This window comes from Chrysoperla carnea, chromosome 2, assembly GCF_905475395.1.
Source record: "Chrysoperla carnea chromosome 2, inChrCarn1.1, whole genome shotgun sequence".
Lineage (NCBI taxonomy): Eukaryota > Metazoa > Arthropoda > Insecta > Neuroptera > Chrysopidae > Chrysoperla > Chrysoperla carnea.
This window is the reverse complement of record NC_058338.1, coordinates 87,469,032-87,487,864: the sequence shown is the minus strand read 5'-3', so window position 1 is coordinate 87,487,864 and position 18,833 is coordinate 87,469,032. Positions and strand designations below refer to the sequence as shown.

The following is an 18,833-nucleotide window of genomic DNA, read 5'->3' as shown; positions in this document are numbered from 1 at the left end:
ATAGGAAATTTTTTTCTTATGAATGTAAGGTAGATATGGGCATGATTATAAAAAAAAACTTAAAATCTCCTTAAAAAAAATTATTTATTCTATAATAATTAAGTTTTGAAATCAAAACAATGAGATTTAAGAAGCATTTGTTTGCATTTGTTGTATAATAAGTTTATTCGCTTTTAAATTTCCTTTCATACGCTTCTTTAGCAGCTTGACGCAAATGCATTTCCATACTTCGACCAGTTTCGGCAACCATTTTTGTGAAATATCCATTATTCTGTTGTAACAATATATGCGGATGATCATATTCAACCATACGTCCTGCTTCCATAACAATCACCTTGTCTGAGTCCATAATTGTATTTAATCGATGAGCAATTGTTAATACCGTACAATCCACGAACTTCTTTCGAATTGTAGTTTGAATTAACGAATCAGTGCTGAAAAGTAGAAATAAACGAAGTTAGTAAACAGTTTTAGCGAACTTTGCACAATAGCCCAGGATTGAAGAAATAAAGCCTCTCTAAAATACTTACTTAGGATCAACATTTGCTGTAGCTTCATCCAATACCAAAATTTTATTATTCCGAACAATAGCTCGAGCCAAACATAAAAGTTGTCGTTGGCCAGCACTGAAGTTGGATCCACCTTCGTTTACTTTATAATCCAGACTTTCTCCTAAATCTTTAAGTTCAACCTAAGGGTGCAAATGAATAAAATTAACCATACAAAATTATTTCAAAATAATTCCAATTAAAAAAAAAAAAATTCCAATTTTTACCTCTTCCAATGCTTGCCATAAACTTGCATCATCACTCTTGTTAAATGGATCCAAATTATTCCTTAATGTTGCCGAAAATAATACTGGAGTTTGAGGGATAATTGATATTCGAGAGCGTAGATCTGTTAATCCTACTGATTTAGTTGCAATATTATCAATTTCAATTTCACCATCTAGAGGTGCTAAACGGAAGATGGCTTGCACTAAAGATGATTTTCCTGCCCCAGTTCGACCCACGATTCCAACCTATTGTAATAAATTTCTTAATAAGCAACTATTTTTATTAAAAAAATAATTTGGCGGCAATTCCGCATATCTTATGTGCTAGAATTCGCACATTATATTGCTCTTAGGGAAACGTAAGCGGGTGTACCAACAGAGGCACAAATGGGAACAGTGCTAAGATGATAGACTTATTGTTACTATCAATCTTATCAATAAAGGAAGTTATCGAGGAAATTATAGGATAAAAGAAGTAAAAGGTATGGCAGAAATGATATGATTAGCTCTTATGGTCCAGGATTTATAACTGCTCTACTAAGCCACTTCTCAGTAATCACTAGAAACTGAGCTAAAGAGAGAAACTGACCTTCTAAATCTAAAAATAAAAAATTCTTAGAAACATACTTTATCACCAGCATTAATTTCAAAGTTCAAATCTTTTAAAACTGGTTCATCCGTTGGGTTATAACGCAAATATGTATGCTTAAATTCAAGTTTTCCATCTTCTGGCCAAGCAGCAACTGGTTTCTTACCAGGTTCCGATTCAAACGGACCTTCCTTTTCTAATTTTGTATATTGTAAAATTCGTTCAACACTTGTTAAGTTATTCATAACTTCAGCGGTTTGTCGCATACCATACTGAAGCATGCCAGTTAAAATTAATGATTGTGAAATAGCTAAACCAGCATTACCACCAAATGTCGTACCTGAAATATGTTTCAAACTCATGTTTAATATTCATAAGCTCCTGCGCTTATTCTCAAAAATAGTTTACTAAAACATGAAGGATGATTTGACGTTTCAGTACGAGTAGCATATCTATTTATCATGTTAGATAGAATACTAGTAGCCTAGCGGAGCATCTAACTTCTGTATATATTTACCGTCGTTTTACTCTAAATTTTCCATCTAGAAACGTAAGGAAACAACTTCAAGGAAGCTCTATATGCTGTGTACATTACCCTTGACTCAAGCCTTAGATTTCTACATTCATAGAATAAACAAATAAATTTAAATGATCAAAAAATCCAATTGCGATAAATAAAAACTGTAAAGAAAAAAACTAGTCCAGAAGTTTACATAGGACGCATTATTGAGAACACATGAGCCACTCTAAATTTTAATGCGTCCTGACTGTTAAATGTCACTATACAAATACTGGACTTGTTTTTTTCTTTTCAATTTTTATTTAACTCAGTTGGTTTTTTTAAGTAATTAGGATTTTCAATACCTATTCAATCTGGCATCTTTTCACAATATAGTGCCTGTTGGTCTTTAATAATTTTCCTTACTTATTGATCTTCAGTGACCTTTTGTGGCTCACTAAAGACCAAACACGTGACCGATTTTGATAACTCTCACGCCAAACGATTTGTCGTAATTTTGAGAGAGTTACTGAAGATATGGCAGTATGGAAAATTCAATATGGCAACCACTAGACGCCATATCCTTTGATTGGCGCAAACGGGTAAAAAAAAGCTCTAATCAACTGAGTACAGATACCTTCATGCTTTCAATAAAACAGAAATTCCCCATAAACAATATATTTTTATAACACTTACCATCATCCATTAAAATGAAACTAAATATTAGCGCAGCTAAAAATGAAACACTAACACAATCCAACCAAAAACCGAACGCTGTACCTGTAGCGACTGTTAAATACCAAGCACTAGTGTGTACATCTTGTTGGATATCGAATTCTTTGGCTAAAAGACTTTGTGCGCCACAAGATCTTATAGTTGTAATACCGTCCAAAGAAGCACTTACATGTGAAAATACTGGGCTACGACCTAACAAAAGAAGGTTTTTAAGATCAAATTCTATCAAAGTTATAGAAAATTTTTATTTACTTATTCCTTCAATTCGTTGCAAATCTAGAGCAGTGCTCGTATAAACTTTGCGTACTGCATAAAATAAAACAGCCATGATCTGCATTGCTGCAATCATAATCGGATTAACAATGCCGACCATAACCATAATTCCTGCCATTACCAAAAATACTTGAGCTGAATACAGCAATAATCTTGGTAAAACTTCATCAACTATTCCCATATCCTTTGAAAAACGATTTAAAATACGACCTAGAAGTAATAAAATTAAGCCATTCAATCATTCCTATCTTTACAAATGCTCAGAAATCTCTATAAAACAACCAAAATGGCTGGATTGAATGTGGAATATTGTTGCAATTGACAGTTCACACTGAGGTCCTATTGTGGAATTCTTTCACTAGTAAGCTATAAAATTAAGGCCAACGATCGAACCAGAACCATGTTATTTTATACCTAAAATAACATTAAACTTACCTGTTGGGTTTGTATCGAAGAATCTCATCGTTGATTGTAAAATATTATTAAACATGGTATCATGCAAACCAATAGAATTATTCATGCATAGCTTAAACAAAGCTAAACGACTGTAAGTCAAAAAGAATACACTTAAAGCTATACAAATGCTGTAAATATAGATGCTGTAATCTTGTTGAATTATAACATAGTCTGCATATTTACTTAAAAGTGTATCATTTGCTACAATTGTAGAATTTATCACAGTTGTTACATTTAAAGGCGTTGATTTTGTTGTGTTTTCACCAATTAATTCAAAATAGCTCCGTCGAATATTTTCATTATTTGTCCTACAAACACAAATCATTGATTTCTTAGACTTTGATGCTCCTTAGGGCTCTATGCCATACAATGAAAAAATAAAATGCATAGGACTACTTGCAGAGGCAGATTATCTATAAGGGCAAGTGGGCCCAAGGTTACAAAGAGGTGTGCGCGTGTAAGTTTTTAAACAAACATAAAATTATTTGTGTAAGTATGCATAAAATTACAGTCCGTTGATTAAGCAGTTACACAAACAGTCTAACAGTCTAATCCATATAAATTACTAAGCCGGTTTTCCACTAAACTGGCAAACAAAAACAAAATAGAAACTCGTTTCGAAAAAAACAAAACTGCAACTTTTTATAAACTTTTGGAAGACTGGCAATGAAATGGAAATTACAGTTTCAGTTTTATTTTTGTTTTTCAACAAAAACTCAACTGCCCGCTTAATGGGAATCCGGCATAAGGACTTTCTAGAAAGATAAAATTTTAGGTAAGCTTTGGAAGTCTCAATAGTAAAATAATATGAAAAGACACAAAGAGAATACGGAAGAGGAAGCTCGCAAAAAAGATATTACTTCTTCATTATCTGGTCGGCAAACATTCAGAGTAACATTGTACCAAGAAATTATTGACAGACTTGTGTTTGAACTTCAAAAGCGGCGAGAATTGTACAGCAATTTTTACAGTAAATTTCCCCGAGCAACCAACACGATTTTATATATATTTTCTTATTTGTATTTCTTACTCCGTCTCTGACTACTTGAAGGTAAAATTTTAATTTTTATAGCTTTATTTTTATAATTTTTTTCGAGACTCTTTCCTTAATATGTTATACCTAAATTTTAGGCCCTGAAAGTGCTTATAGAATGAGAAGTTCCTAACTCTGTGGCTAAATGTGGGAAAACATAAATAGTAATGAAAAAAAAATGCATTTTATACTGACCATTCCGTAACCCATAAATCAGAACAATTACTTGCAATTTGCGAGAGTAATAGCAAAACTATTAAATATATGAAGAAACAAAGACTTCCACTTGCTCGTAAATATTTCCAAAGTACACTACCACCTACTGAACCTTTTTCCATCAATTCTTGAGTCTCTTGTGGTTCATCTTCCTCCTCATGAATTGTACTCTAAAATTTAATACAAGTAACTTTTATTACTTTATTTATAACGCAAACATGGTGTGAGAAAGTAGAAAACACGAAACACGAAATAATGGTGTGAGAAAGTAGAAACAAATTAAGCAGACACCAAAAATTGATCCTCAAACCTCTAGTGTTCCGGACAAACACTTAACCCACTAGACCACGTTTGGTTTATTTAGTTTAGTGGAAATCCCCGACGCAAAAAGAGGGGTGTTATAAGTCTGCAGGCCACTATGTATGCTTGTCTATCTGTATGTCTGTCCCTTTTTTGTTTGAAAGATAATTTAATGGAGAGTGTTCTTAGCTACATTTCAAAAAAAATTGATTCAGTTTGGAGAGAGCTACTAGGTAAAAACCGCATTTGTCGGGGATTTTTTAAATATGTTAATTTCACTTGTAATTTAGAAACATTATTTTTTATGCCAACGTCAGAATTCATTTTTATTTTAGAACAAAATATCATACATGTCCCAAGAAATGCTGGCGAAAGAATAAAAACATTGCAGAAACGCTAGGAATCTCTGGTTATACACTACTGAATACCTCTTAAGCCAATGATTATAAATTTCGTCTACTAACCTGAACTGAAACTGTTGAATGTAATCGCTTACGTTCTTCTTCCTTCACTTCTTCAGCTTGTTTCTCATTTTCTTCCCTTGGCATTTTAATTTCATCTAAAATTGATGAATCCTTAGATATTTCACTCCAAGTTCCCATTTTCTCAATGCGACCCTAAAATTGAAATTTATTATAAAAAAAAACTGCTAATAATAAAGCCAAAAGACAAATTTATACATTATTTAACACGATGATCAAATCGGCAGTTTCGATATATTGAAGTTGATGCGTTACTAAAAATCGAGTTTTATTTTTTAAATATTTTTTTATACAATTCTCGAATAAATGTTTGCCAACGTGAGTATCAACGGCACTTAATGGATCATCAAATAAATAAATATCCGCTTTACGATAAACAGCTCGTGCTAAATTTACTCGAGCTCTTTGTCCTCCACTTAACGATGTACCATGATCTCCAACCAATGTTTTGTCATCGTGTGGAAACTAAAAATATAAAATAATTTATATTTAAAAAAAAAAAAAAAAAAAAAAGTATTGAAAACGATCCCATTCAAGCTTTATGAAAAATAGCAACGTTATGAAAAATTTCAAAAAAAAATCAATTTTTCCGTGAAAAATTATAAAACTGTTTTTTATTTTTCATTTATAATGGATTTTCGTCAAGTATCGACCAAATCAATTAATAATACGATTAAGCTTTTTCAAGAGTCAAAAGAGTTTTTAGAAGTTTACGAAGACTTTTAATTAAAACTGTTTCTACCTGTTCAAAATCTTTAATTAATGCACAAACATCAACCACACTTCGATATCGAATCTTATCGAATGGCAATCCAAACAGAATATTATTACGCACACTACCTTGGAACAGCCATGGTTCTTGTGAACAATACGATACTTTTCCATGAATATCTAGTGTACCCCGATTTATAGAAAGTTCTTTTAAAAGTAACTGAAGAATGGAACTTTTACCAGAACCGACAGAACCAATAATAGCACATAATTGCCCTGGTTTTAATTCAAACGTAATATTGCTTAATGTTGGAACAATTTGTGATTCGACCCACGATGCATTCACATTTCTCAAATTTACCCCACCAAGTTTTTCGTCAATAGATTCCTTAACGCTTTTCATGTTTACACCATCAATTTTTTCACTGTAATCGTTTGGAGACGATTGAATATATTTTATATTTGTATTTTCTTCTTGAAGTAAAAATTCCTACAAAGAATGTACAATTAGTTTAGAAATTTATCAAGAACCACGGAGTTTCTAAAAAAGATAACATACTTGAATACGTTTTATCGAAATTATAGCTTCTCCAGCATTGGTTAATGCCATGGGGAAAAATATGGCCATACATGCTTGAAGCATGTTAAAGTATTGTGCTAAAGAAAAGACCACATCTCCAGTTAAATCATTTCCCAATAAAACGAAGGCAACAACGGTAACATATAAAGATAATCGTTCTGTATACACCATCAATGCAGCAGAAAATCCTCGAACATACGAAGTAATTAATAATAAATCAATTTCGGTTCTACAAAAAAAAAAAAAAAATCACTCAAAAAATTATTATAATATGTGTCGCATTTAAGATGAAGACACCCTCATATTTTTGTTATTTAAAGAAATATCGATTTTAAATTTTGCACAGTCATACAGGGTGATGGATTACTGGTACAAGTGCACTTACTTTCTAGCCTGTTGTACTAAAAGTTCAAACGGTTTTTCCCAAGCGTACATTTTGATCACTTGAATTCCGCCAACAATTTCATTCATAAGACGCACTCTTTCATCAGTACGTTGAGCAATTGGACCACGTAATTGTGCAGTTTTTTTCGATAAGTAACCTAAATACATAAAACAAACAAAAATTATATGGACAGCGAAAAGTGGATGAAAATTTACTCGAAAACCACGCGTTTTAAGATTACACTGCTTTTCTGCTAATATGAAAATTTTTATTCTACAGGTAAAAAGCTAAAACTTGGTATGAGTGGTATTAAAAACTCCAAAACTTCAGTATAGAAACTTCAAATAGAAATAATTTCTTTAATAAGAAGTATGACTCCGAAAAATGATTACCTACTTTGTTACCATTTGTAATATTATGCCTCTATCGATTTGAGTATATTACCTTGCAAAGGAATTGCTTGCACTGCAATTACAGCAACACCAACAAAGGCAGCTACGCCACACGCTTTATACATAAAATATGAAAATATCGCAGTTTGAATTGGCATTATCCAAATATAATGCAAGTATGAAAGCGCTTGATCAAAACGACTTACATCGTTTGACATTAAGTTTATAATGTTCCCAATAGACGTTAGTCCAAGACTGGTATGGCTCAATCGTAACATCTAAAATTATGTAAAGAAAATTTATTACGTCAAAACTAAGCAAAAGATTGAAATTTAAATAACTGTAACAAAAATGAAAATAACATATCGACAACTTGAAAATGGGTAGGATATATTTGATTGGTTCTATCTCTATGATCAGAATACTTTAGAGATTTATGTATTTCTATTTCCATGAGTGTGACTTTCTTTTTCTTGCTCTTCTACCACGTAAATAAGCCCTTAGTAGACTTATTATGTTTCATCGTTGCCAAATTATACAGTTTGGCAACCATCTCGTTAGCCATTTAAAATATATGAAGTAAGAAGAATTCTATGGACGTTCTTATGTATAAAGCAAAGAGGGAATGTACTGTGTGTGATGTGCGCTGTATCGTATGTGTACAACTTCAAGTGATGCACAAGTGATAAGACTGACCGGCTGTGTTCATGTATACACATATACAACTACAGATCAAATAATATGATTACGGGCGCATCACACACAATACTTTGCCTGAAGACTCTTTCTTTGACAGACAATATTCGTTCTTGGATATTATTTAACTAAACATACTAAAAATTTTAAAAGTAAATATATAATACCTTACGATACATAAGTGAACAACATGCTACTCGAATTTGCATGCCCATTAAAGCCATTTCTTGATTGAAATAAGCACTAAATAAAGCATTTACAAATTGAGCTAAAAGTAATTTTGTTGCAATCAAATACGCTTCATCCTTGTCTCTATTTGTTTCGTTAAAATATCGTAACAAGTCAGCCAAATAAATTGGTACTAATATTCTACAGAAAAATTCAATTTTATTATTTTCAAATGATAACTGCAAATCTCTTAAATTTTTTTAAATAAAATGATAGTACAGTAAAGCATGTAACAAAAGTCGTTTTATTAAAGAAAATAAAAAAAATCGCTCACTTTTTGCTAAAATCTGGTGAAAAGTGTTTCTTAGGTGCCAAATATCATTCGCAGTTCATGTAAAATTTGACTTAAAAAAATTAACAAATAGGCAACTTGTATTACATATATGTGAGTGTTTGTCAAAAAATGAATTTTATTTTCCTTTTATCTGTTACATCTTTGATTGTACTATTATGATATAATATAAAAGAAAGCTATATCTATTATTCTAGGATATGGGCGTAAAAAACCCCACCAACTCTAAATTTTTTCCGCGTGATAAATAAACTCCTGAGTCGATGTGGATCATCTATATGGCAGAACTAGCATTTTCGAGATAGAGGGGAAGGGAAAGTAAAATGAGTAAAAATCGAAAAAGTTTCTGCGCCTTGCCAAATAAGTTTCCTAACGACCACACAAATATTACGTAAAGCAGGCATATCCCACTTTCCCTTCTCGACTAATATCAATCAAACCATCTTCATCTTGGGGGAAAGTGTCTGCTAGGAGCATTAGGGAGCTTATTTGGTAAGGAGCAGAAATTTTTCTCAATTTTTATTAATTATATTTCCCTTTTCCCCTCTATCTCAAAAATGGTCGCTGTGCCATATAAATGTCCTATGAGAGAAAATGCTCCACATGGACTCAGGAGCTTTACTTATCACGCGGCAGAAAGTTAGTGTTCAAGGAGTTTTTTACGAGCCATAATCTTAGAAAATATGTAAAAATTGGTTTCAAAACATGTAGATTTCAAAAAACAAAAAGAATGTTTAATGATCTCCAGATTTAACTCTTTTTATATATTGTCAGATGACTTTGGTAAGAAATTTGGAAAGTAATCGAGTAACTTGAAGCATACTTACAAAACCATCTTTTTCTACCTTTTAGTTTTAGTAAAAGTTCTGAAACTAAAATTGCTCACGGTGTACGATATATGATTCTGAACCATAATATTGAGTAAGGCGTATAAGTAGCATAAATTTTTTTGTTTTCGAATTCGCTACGTACTTTGAAACACAAAATTCCAAATTTTGATGAAGCAATCAAATTAAAAGTAAAATAGAATGTCATTATGTTCAGATATTACTCCCATAAAAATTTACAAAACAAGCCCACAAATTTAACAAACAATTTTCAAATAATAATTATTTGAAAAGCAATACTTTGGAGTAACACCATTTAAGATAAAAGAAACGGGATACCTTTCGATGCATAAGCGAACAGAAACACGATGGATCAACAAAATGGCAAAATTCTTAAACCAAGTCTAGAAAGCGAAAATAAAAAATGAGCGAAAGGCGGAAGTTTCTAACATCAATAATGCGTCCATGACATAAAATATAATTCGTACTTTAATATATTAGCTTGTATAAATAATGCAACACCCCATAATGAGAATGATTTCCAAAATGTAGCAGTTATTGCTTTCATAAATTTTGGTTTTCTATTTTGTAATTTTGCTTTTTTTAATTCATTGTTCCAATTTCTGAAAAAAAATTCAGGATTATTACTCTTTAAAATTATGTGCATGTTAAGAAATCTCGTTCTATGTTAATATAGATTTTTATAATAAAATCTTAACAGAAAGAAGATATGGGAAGCCATTTTAAGATTGGAAACTTATGTTCTTTTAGACTAATCTTGAACAATATGTCTAGCACATGGCCCCTATAAAATGTTAAGAATACCTTTCTAACGTATCCCCCAAGGGCTCTGATAAATCTGCTTTCTTTGCATTGTATATATCTTCAACATCCAAATCTTTTTTCAATCCTTTCCGAAATAATGGTATCTGCCACCTAATAAATAAAATTCGAAAATTAATCTTAAATAAAAAATATCTGGTTTTATAATGCTAGAAAAAGAAGATCTTGTTGGTCGGTGATTTGAAAACTTTTTGCTATTACCAGATTTTTCTGCAAGAATATATATGCTTAAGAATTAACCCAAAAAAAAAAATAAATGTTTCTTAGATCGGCTTTTTAGTAGAATATGGTAAAACTTATATCCGAGAAAAACAAAAGAAGGTAAACAATTGACTGTGTTAATTGTTGAAATACTATGTATAGAAAGTGTTGAAGGGCAGGTGCTTGCATTATTTTTAATAAATTAGAAAAGTTTAAAAAACCAACACAATTATACAAATGACGGCCGAAAGGCTTTTGTTTTGGTATTCTTCTTAAGTATTTTCTAGAAATTTTCTTCGTTCGAGAATCTTTCACAAGACTACTACTTGAAGCTACCTGCAAATTATCAACTCCCTATCTTTTATAGTTTTGGAAAAATTTAACACCAAAATTTTGTCCTAATTTACACCCTCACGGGTAAACAATGATGTTAACGAAAAAATGTTTCAAAAAAGTGTTGTGTTTTTTTATAAGGAAAAGTTTTTTATTTAAACTTTTGTTCTATCCCTAACTTTATAAGGAAAATTTTTTATATTTAAACTTTTGTTCTATCCCTAACTTTATAAGGAAATTTTTTTTTATTTAAACTTTTGTTCTATCCCTAACTTTATAAGGAAAAATTTTTTTTATTTAAACTTTTGTTCTATCCCTAACTTAATTACAAGGAAAATTTTTTATATTTAAACTTTTGTTCTATCCCTAACTTTATAAGGAAATTTTTTTTATTTAAACTTTTGTTCTATCCCTAACTTTATAGGGAAAATTTTTTTTATTTAAACTTTTGTTCTATCCCACGCTTTTTACGTCTTTAGCACGCTATAAAAATTTGAGCTTGGAAAGATGGACAGGCAGGCAAACCAACAGACGGACAATAGAAAATGGACTAATTATAGTCCAGGAGCCGGTAACACTGAAAGTCCCGTCAACGCGGAATCAAAAAATGTTTATTTAAATAAATAGAACGTAAGTATAGGAATAAATTAAGCTCGGTATGCGTGGATTCCTATTGCCGAAACGATGTGAAAAAAAAAAAAAATTATTTAAAAAATGGAAAAATGTTTTACCGTCATCGCGGATATTAATTTTTTTTATGCATTCGACAGTAAATTTTATAAGCTTTTAGAAAAAAATCACGCAAACCACTTTTTCTTGCCGGAAGAGTCTGGCATACCTATTTGAAGTGTGTGATGAGGGGTAAAATTTCTCCATCATGCCGGAAACTTTTTTTTTTTTTATTTTATTCATTTTTATGTAATTTTTAAAAATAGCTTGGTATGCGCGCTCAAAAACTGCCGGAAAAATCCCGCATACCATCTTGAAGTGCATAAACTATATTAGCATCTACTCCAAAATGTACGATGTTCAATACATTTATTTTGGAGTAAATGCTTTTTGTCGAATTACCGTTGTTACATAATTATTATGATCTCGTATATTACATCAATAATAATTATGTTTCTTGTAAAATTATTCTTGTTGATGAATGTTTTTTTACATGCATAATATAGTTTAGTATAGTTTATAATTTCAATTCTAGCAATATTCCTCCATGCTGGAAAACTCTGTCACAAAAAGTTTTACGCACCATATTTATAAATGCAATGTGGCAAAATGCCACTGAGCCAATTTGTATTTTATTCGAACCAACAGAATGTGGATGGCAAGTAAATCAAGAAAATAAGTTGGAACCATTGTGGTATAAAGGCCCAGCAGCACCTTCAAAAGTTGAAGAAATTCTTAGTAGCCAATTAAATGAAGAAGAAAGTGAAGAATCAGAAAATGAAAACCGTTATGATATAGATGAAATTGATTTCGATGATTATCAATAAATATACTAAGTTTGAGAATAAACTCCTGTCAATTTTTTCAATATTATTTTATTGTTTCACTTATCTAAAATAAAAATTCTACTATTATTCCTTAAATCATATTAATCCTCATATTCTTTTAAATGTAAACAGAGAAAAAGACATCTTATTCGACAAAAAGCATTTACTCCAAAATAAATGTATTGAACATCGTACATTTTGGAGTAGATGCTAATATAGTTTATGCACTTCAAGATGGTATGCGGGATTTTTCCGGCAGTTTTTGAGCGCGCATACCAAGCTATTTTTAAAAATTACATAAAAATGAATAAAATAAAAAAAAAAAAAAAGTTTCCGGCATGATGGAGAAATTTTACCCCTCATCACACACTTCAAATAGGTATGCCAGACTCTTCCGGCAAGAAAAAGTGGTTTGCGTGATTTTTTTCTAAAAGCTTATAAAATTTACTGTCGAATGCATAAAAAAAAATTAATATCCGCGATGACGGTAAAACATTTTTCCATTTTTTAAATAATTTTTTTTTTTTTTCACATCGTTTCGGCAATAGGAATCCACGCATACCGAGCTTAATTTATTCCTATACTTACGTTCTATTTATTTAAATAAACATTTTTTGATTCCGCGTTGACGGGACTTTCAGTGTTACCGGCTCCCCGCCTATTAGTTTATTTTATGAACACCTTTACCAAAATTTTGTTCATATCATCAATATTTTAAGCACTACAAACTTTTGGGACTAAAATTAGTATACCTTGATATATATTTCATATATACAAGGTATAAAAACGATTGCCATAAAGAGTTTTAGAAAAAATAATATACCAAATGTTTGCGTTATTGATTATGTTGTTAAAGAATCTCGTGGCCATAGATAATAGAGTTAAGTATCAGTGGCCTTGCTTGTACCAAAAACCTTGAAATTATTGTCACACTTGTAAAAATTCGATAAGTATTTATTAAATGTAATCTTATCTTAAAAACCTAAACAAATTTTTTTTAAATCAACAATAACTACCTAATAAATATGAAATTTTTTTTAAGAATGCATTTTGAGGAAGTTTTAAAAAAAAAAGATTAATGAAATTTCTGAACCAGCATAATTTTCTTGATACAAAATTCCTAATCCTTTTCGTATGTCCTGAAATCCTTAAGGAAAAAGTAGAAAATTTGCAAAACCATATCAGATTTCAATAAAAATTTTACAGAATATTTCCCATAAATTTCAGGGCCACGCAAAAAATTCTAGGTCACACTCAAATAAAGTCCACCTACCGGAGATAAAAAAATTGGAAAAGTGTTTATTAAATACAAAATAATTAAATAATTATAATTGTAACATAAAATTCAATGTTAAAAAGCGTGAGATAGATTAATTAGCAAATGCGTGAATAAAAAAATATTGGAGCACCTAAATTTGAGAAAGGTAAATGTTTCATCTAGCTTTTTCTCTTTGAAGCGCTTTCTTTTTGAAACGATATGTAGGTATTAACGGAAATTTTTTACAGTTTTGATTTTGATTTTAACAAAATTTGTTACTTACAAGAAAAATATTTTTGACAGTATATTCGCTTTTTCAACTGGATTTGGATTATCATATTTTTTACTGAAATCCATTTTTAATTACTTATTAATTATAAAAATTATACGCACTCACTTAAACAATATTTTATTTAATAATATTTTATAAAAATTTGAACTTGATTTATTAAAAATTAAGTATTTCGTTTCAGATTAGAACAACCGAATAGCATTACGCTAAACATTTCATTTAACATAATAATCGCAGCGAGTGTGGTTTTAGTTTCAAAATTATATTTTATATCAATCACTTAAAAATGATATAATCGTATTATTTTTTTGCAACACTCAAAGATAACCAGCTGAAATCATATTAAAAAACCTTCAATTACATACTCAATCAAATTTATTAATTAAGTTTAAATATGGTACGTACACGATTTACTTTGTACCTTTATACGAATTATACGGGGTGTCCCAAAATCCATGGGTAATGACAAGCCGTACAATTGTTTTACTTTTCTTTTTTGTATGGCATTTATTACTAATAAGTTATTCATATCTTACATTGATGGTAGTAAATTACATAGTAATAAGTAAGCCAACAAGTTCAAATTGGTGAAATATAGAAATACTGGTCGTAAAATTACGTTTGATATAGCTCGTTGGATTCGGAATGATGTCTAAAAAAATTATACCAGAAGCATTTTTCAGCTCATATAATTGCAAAAGTTATAAACAATTAAAGATGAAAAAAGGTAGGTATTTGCTTTTCGCCAATATTTCTTTCTTAAAGAGGAGAAAATTTCCAATAAAGAACTTCCACTCCCGGAAGTCTATCTCCATTATTTATAATCTTAATTTAACCCTGAAAATAGACCTTTTTGGGTCATTTTTAAATTGTTGTAATATCATTAAAAACGACTGTATCACACTAAATAATTTTTAAGATATTAAATATTAATTTAATAATTTGAAAAAATTATGGAGTATTCTTAACACTCTAAAGAATTTTTTATCGTTGGAAATTGATCTTTAACTTAATTTTTCAACAAGTTAGACAATTGTTTATTCAGAAAATGTTCTGAATTTCGTTTACATTCTAAGCTAAAAATATGTTTAAATATTTGTCGTAAAATTTTTCGGCTTCGTAGAGCCTTTCTTATATATTTATTTAACCAGATCACGGTAAAAGAGCTAAAAAAAATTTAATACTTTAAAGTTAACAAAAAAAGCATAAAAAATGAAAAATCATGCATTTAAAAAAAATTTTTAATTTATATTTAATACCTCAAAAAAATTATTTGGTGTAAGATACTCGCATAATTAAAGGAAATTGAAAAAAATAAACACATATCAGGATTCGAACCCGGGTCCTTTCGATTCAGGCAAAGTGCCTTTACCAACTGGGCATAGTTAACAACTATTAGTGCATATAGTTAACTATCCTTTTTATACCATGTATATATATGAAATATACATAGTATATTAAGTTTAGTCCCAAGTTTGTAACGCTTAAAAATAATGATGCTAGGAAAAAAATTTTGTCATAGGTGTTCATAAAATCACCTAATTAGTCCATTTCCGGTTGGCCGTCCGTCCGTCCGTCCGTCTGTGGACACGATAACTCAAAAACGAAAAAAGATATCGAGCTGAAATTTTTACAGCGTACTCAGGACGTAAAAAGTAAGGTCAAGTTCGTAAATGAGCATCATAGGTCAATTGGGTCTTGGGTCCGTAGGACCCATCTTGTAAACCGTTAGAGATAGAACAAAAGTTTAAATATAAAAAACTTTTGTTTGAAACATTTTTTCGTAAACATCACTGTTTACCCGCGAGGGCGCCAATTAGGCGGAAATTTTATAATATGTACTATACTTGATTATCAGTTATGTATGTGTCACATGTTTGTATGTGTAATGTGATAAAGAAATCAACACTGACTATGCATGGTATTTCAACAATTAACTCAGTCAATTGTTTGTTTTCACTTGTTAATTTGAGAATTTCTATTTCTATTAATTTTAGTAAAATATTACAATTAATCCAATTATTGAATGTTTTACGATTTAGAAAAAAATATTCAAATTCAAAATTTTGCACTTTTAACATTCATAAAAAATTTACCTATTCTACTTTCGATACAATATAATGAAGGACAGTTCCATACCAAAATAACTTTGGTAATTTGAACCTTTCACAATTATAACTTTTACAATTTGAATCTTGAGCAATTCGAATTTCAGAAAATTGAAGGATGAGAGGGTGGAAGCCATCACAGGGTGAACGCGAGAGACAAAAGCTTGCAGAATGGTGCGTTCACCCTTTCTAAAGTTCAAATTACTCAAAGCTCAAATTATAAAAGTTCTTATTGTATCAAATTACATAAGTTCAATGAAAAATTTCCAAGCCTTTGATTTGAAAATTAGAAAATACAAACTACTAAATAAGCGGTTGAAAATCCAGAATCGATCATTTTACCGAAGAGCTATAGAATTTGTTATGTTTTAAATTATTCCCTAATATTCTTTTTCGATGAGAATTTTATGTTTTAGATGGGAAAGCCAGTACCTATGTTTGCTATACATAAAATTTTGAATGAATATCGCACAAATATAATCTACTTTATCAGAAGCTTTGGCAATCAAGTATTTTTAGAAAAATTACATAAAACAATTTTTTGGCCATATTTTCAAGTGTATAATCATTTCTAAAATTATTGTTTATTTTGATATACAAAGACCGAAGTGCTCGACCGTGATAAGTGGTAACTAGTTTCTGATTGTTGGTTGACGCAGACTGTATTTTTTTAGACGACATTTTAATTATTATTAGAGACTGTAGTCATAAGTTCCAGGCTTGAGTCTCAGAATAGTCGACTCATCTTATTTCAAATTTTTTTTCTTATTTTCAACCTGAAATGATATATGCTATACAATTAATCGTATATAACTACCATAATTCCATAGCGATCCAAGGTTGTGTTAACTAAAACAAGTGAAAACAAACAATTGACTGAGCTAATTGTTGAAATACCAAGTATAGTCAGTGTTGATTAAACAATCGTTTGTTTTTTTACTTCATGTAAGTAAAGAAAAATAGCCACTCTTAGAAAGCCACAGTCAAGTTAATTTGTGCCTTCACGGATAAACAGTGACGTTTAGGAAAAAAAGTTTGTCGTTTTTTTATAAGGAACATTTTTTAAACTTTAGTTCTATCTCTAACGGTTTACAAGATGGGTCCTAAGGACTCAAGACTCAATTGACCTATGTTGTATATTTACGAAACCATCCTCACTAAACACTTTGCTAAACACGTCCAAACTCGACTAGACTCAATAGCGAAAAAAATTTGAATTAAACGTAATTTCATAAACAGGGTTAATGCAATCTAGCAATAATAATTGTAAGCATTAACCAACCCATCATGGCTAGTATGCAGTGAAGACTAGCCTAGGGTTGAACAAATTCTTGATACGTATAGAAAATATTAGTTTAATACGTATAGAAAACTTTAGTTTAAGTTATAAATTTCATTCAATTTTAGCTTCTAAATTCTCACTCATAAATAAAAGAACACTTTCAATTTCTTTACAAAAAATATTTATTCTATAATAATGAGATTTAAGTAACATTTGTTTAAATTTGTTCTATAATTATAATTAAGATTATTCGCTTTTAAATTTCCTTTCATACGCTTCTTTAGCCGCTTGACGTAAATGCATTTCCATACTTCGACCAGTTTCGGCAACCATTTTTGTGAAATATCCATTATTCTGTTGTAACAATATATGCGGATGATCATATTCAACCATACGTCCTGCTTCCATAACAATCACCTTGTCTGAGTCCATAATTGTATTTAATCGATGAGCAATTGTTAATACCGTACAATCCACGAACTTCTTTCGAATTGTAGTTTGAATTAACGAATCAGTGCTGAAAAGTAGAAATAAACGAAGTTAGTAAACAGTTTTAGCGAACTTTGCACAATAGCCCAGGATTGAAGAAATAAAGCCTCTCTAAAATACTTACTTAGGATCAACATTTGCTGTAGCTTCATCCAATACCAAAATTTTATTATTCCGAACAATAGCTCGAGCCAAACATAAAAGTTGTCGTTGGCCAGCACTGAAGTTGGAACCACCTTCGTTTACTTTATAATCCAGACTTTCTCCCAAATCTTTAAGTTCAACCTAAAGATGCAAATAAACAAAATTAACCATACAAAATTATTTCAAAATAATTCCAATGTTTACCTCTTCCAATGCTTGCCATAAACTTGCATCATCACTCTTGTTAAACGGATCCAAATTATCCCTTAATGTTGCCGAAAATAATACTGGAGTTTGAGGGATGATTGATATTCGAGAACGTAGATCTGTTAATCCCACTGATTTTGTTGCAATATTATCAATTTCAATTTCACCTTCTATTGGTGCTAAACGGAAAATGGCTTGTACTAAGGATGATTTTCCTGCACCAGTTCGACCCACGATTCCAACCTAGTAATATACAGTTTATAAATGATCAAATCTTTTTGAGATAAAGCGAAATCAATAAAAAAAATGCTCACAATCAACAATCAGATAGAATATTCAAAAGTTCAAGGAGAATACAAAATAAATGAAAACCTACTTTATCGCCAGCTTTTATTTCAAAGTTCAAATCTTTTAAAACTGGTTCTTCCGTTGGAACATAGCTCAAATATGTATGTTTAAATTCAAGTTTTCCATCTTGTGGCCAAGCTGCAACTGGTTTCTTACCAGGTTCCGATTCAAACGGACCTTCCTTTTCTAATTTTGTATATTGTAAAATTCGTTCAACACTTGTTAAATTATTCATAACTTCAGCGGTTTGTCGCATACCATACTGAAGCATGCCAGTTAAAATTAATGATTGTGAAATGGCTAAACCAGCATTACCACTAAACGTTGTACCTGAAACACGTTTTAAATTGAATTTTCAAGTCC

At 30.5% G+C, this 18,833-nt stretch overlaps 2 protein-coding genes across 3 annotated transcripts in view; both read right to left on the bottom strand.

The window, feature by feature from the left end:
* Positions 1-65: 65 nt before the first annotated feature.
* On the bottom strand, positions 66-13,966 carry LOC123293382 (probable multidrug resistance-associated protein lethal(2)03659). The gene is made up of 18 exons (XM_044874186.1): positions 13,884-13,966; positions 10,295-10,405; positions 9,958-10,092; positions 8,290-8,491; positions 7,479-7,704; positions 7,035-7,191; positions 6,629-6,878; positions 6,101-6,559; positions 5,557-5,823; positions 5,341-5,493; positions 4,556-4,746; positions 3,307-3,635; positions 2,851-3,081; positions 2,560-2,790; positions 1,403-1,704; positions 776-1,021; positions 531-691; positions 66-434 (listed from the first exon to the last, which is right to left on the bottom strand). The coding sequence occupies exons 1-18, from the start codon at positions 13,955-13,957 to the stop codon at positions 164-166; spliced, it is 3,996 nt and encodes a 1,331-aa protein (XP_044730121.1). The 5' UTR covers positions 13,958-13,966; the 3' UTR covers positions 66-163.
* A 3,537-nt stretch (positions 13,967-17,503) lies between these two features.
* LOC123293381 (probable multidrug resistance-associated protein lethal(2)03659) overlaps positions 17,504-18,833 on the bottom strand; it is a 42,242-nt gene continuing 40,912 nt past the window's right edge. For both annotated transcript variants that reach the window (XM_044874184.1, XM_044874185.1), the window contains exons 15-18: positions 18,499-18,800; positions 18,120-18,365; positions 17,896-18,056; positions 17,504-17,799 (exon numbers count right to left, since the gene is read on the bottom strand). In XM_044874184.1, coding sequence (XP_044730119.1) covers positions 17,529-17,799; positions 17,896-18,056; positions 18,120-18,365; positions 18,499-18,800 — 980 coding nt within the window. In that variant the 3' untranslated portion in view covers positions 17,504-17,528. The remainder of the gene's footprint in view (positions 17,800-17,895; positions 18,057-18,119; positions 18,366-18,498; positions 18,801-18,833) is intronic.

Coding starts and splice junctions, on each gene's coding strand:
- LOC123293382 (XM_044874186.1), bottom strand. CDS start 13,957: ATGGATTTCAGTAAAAAATATGATAATCCAAATCCAGTTGAAAAAGCG. Junction 5,824..6,100: donor TAATTAAAGATTTTGAACAG/GTAGAAACAGTT, acceptor TTATATTTTTAG/TTTCCACACGATGACAAAAC. Junction 435..530: donor ACAGCAAATGTTGATCCTAA/GTAAGTATTTTA, acceptor TCTACTTTTCAG/CACTGATTCGTTAATTCAAA.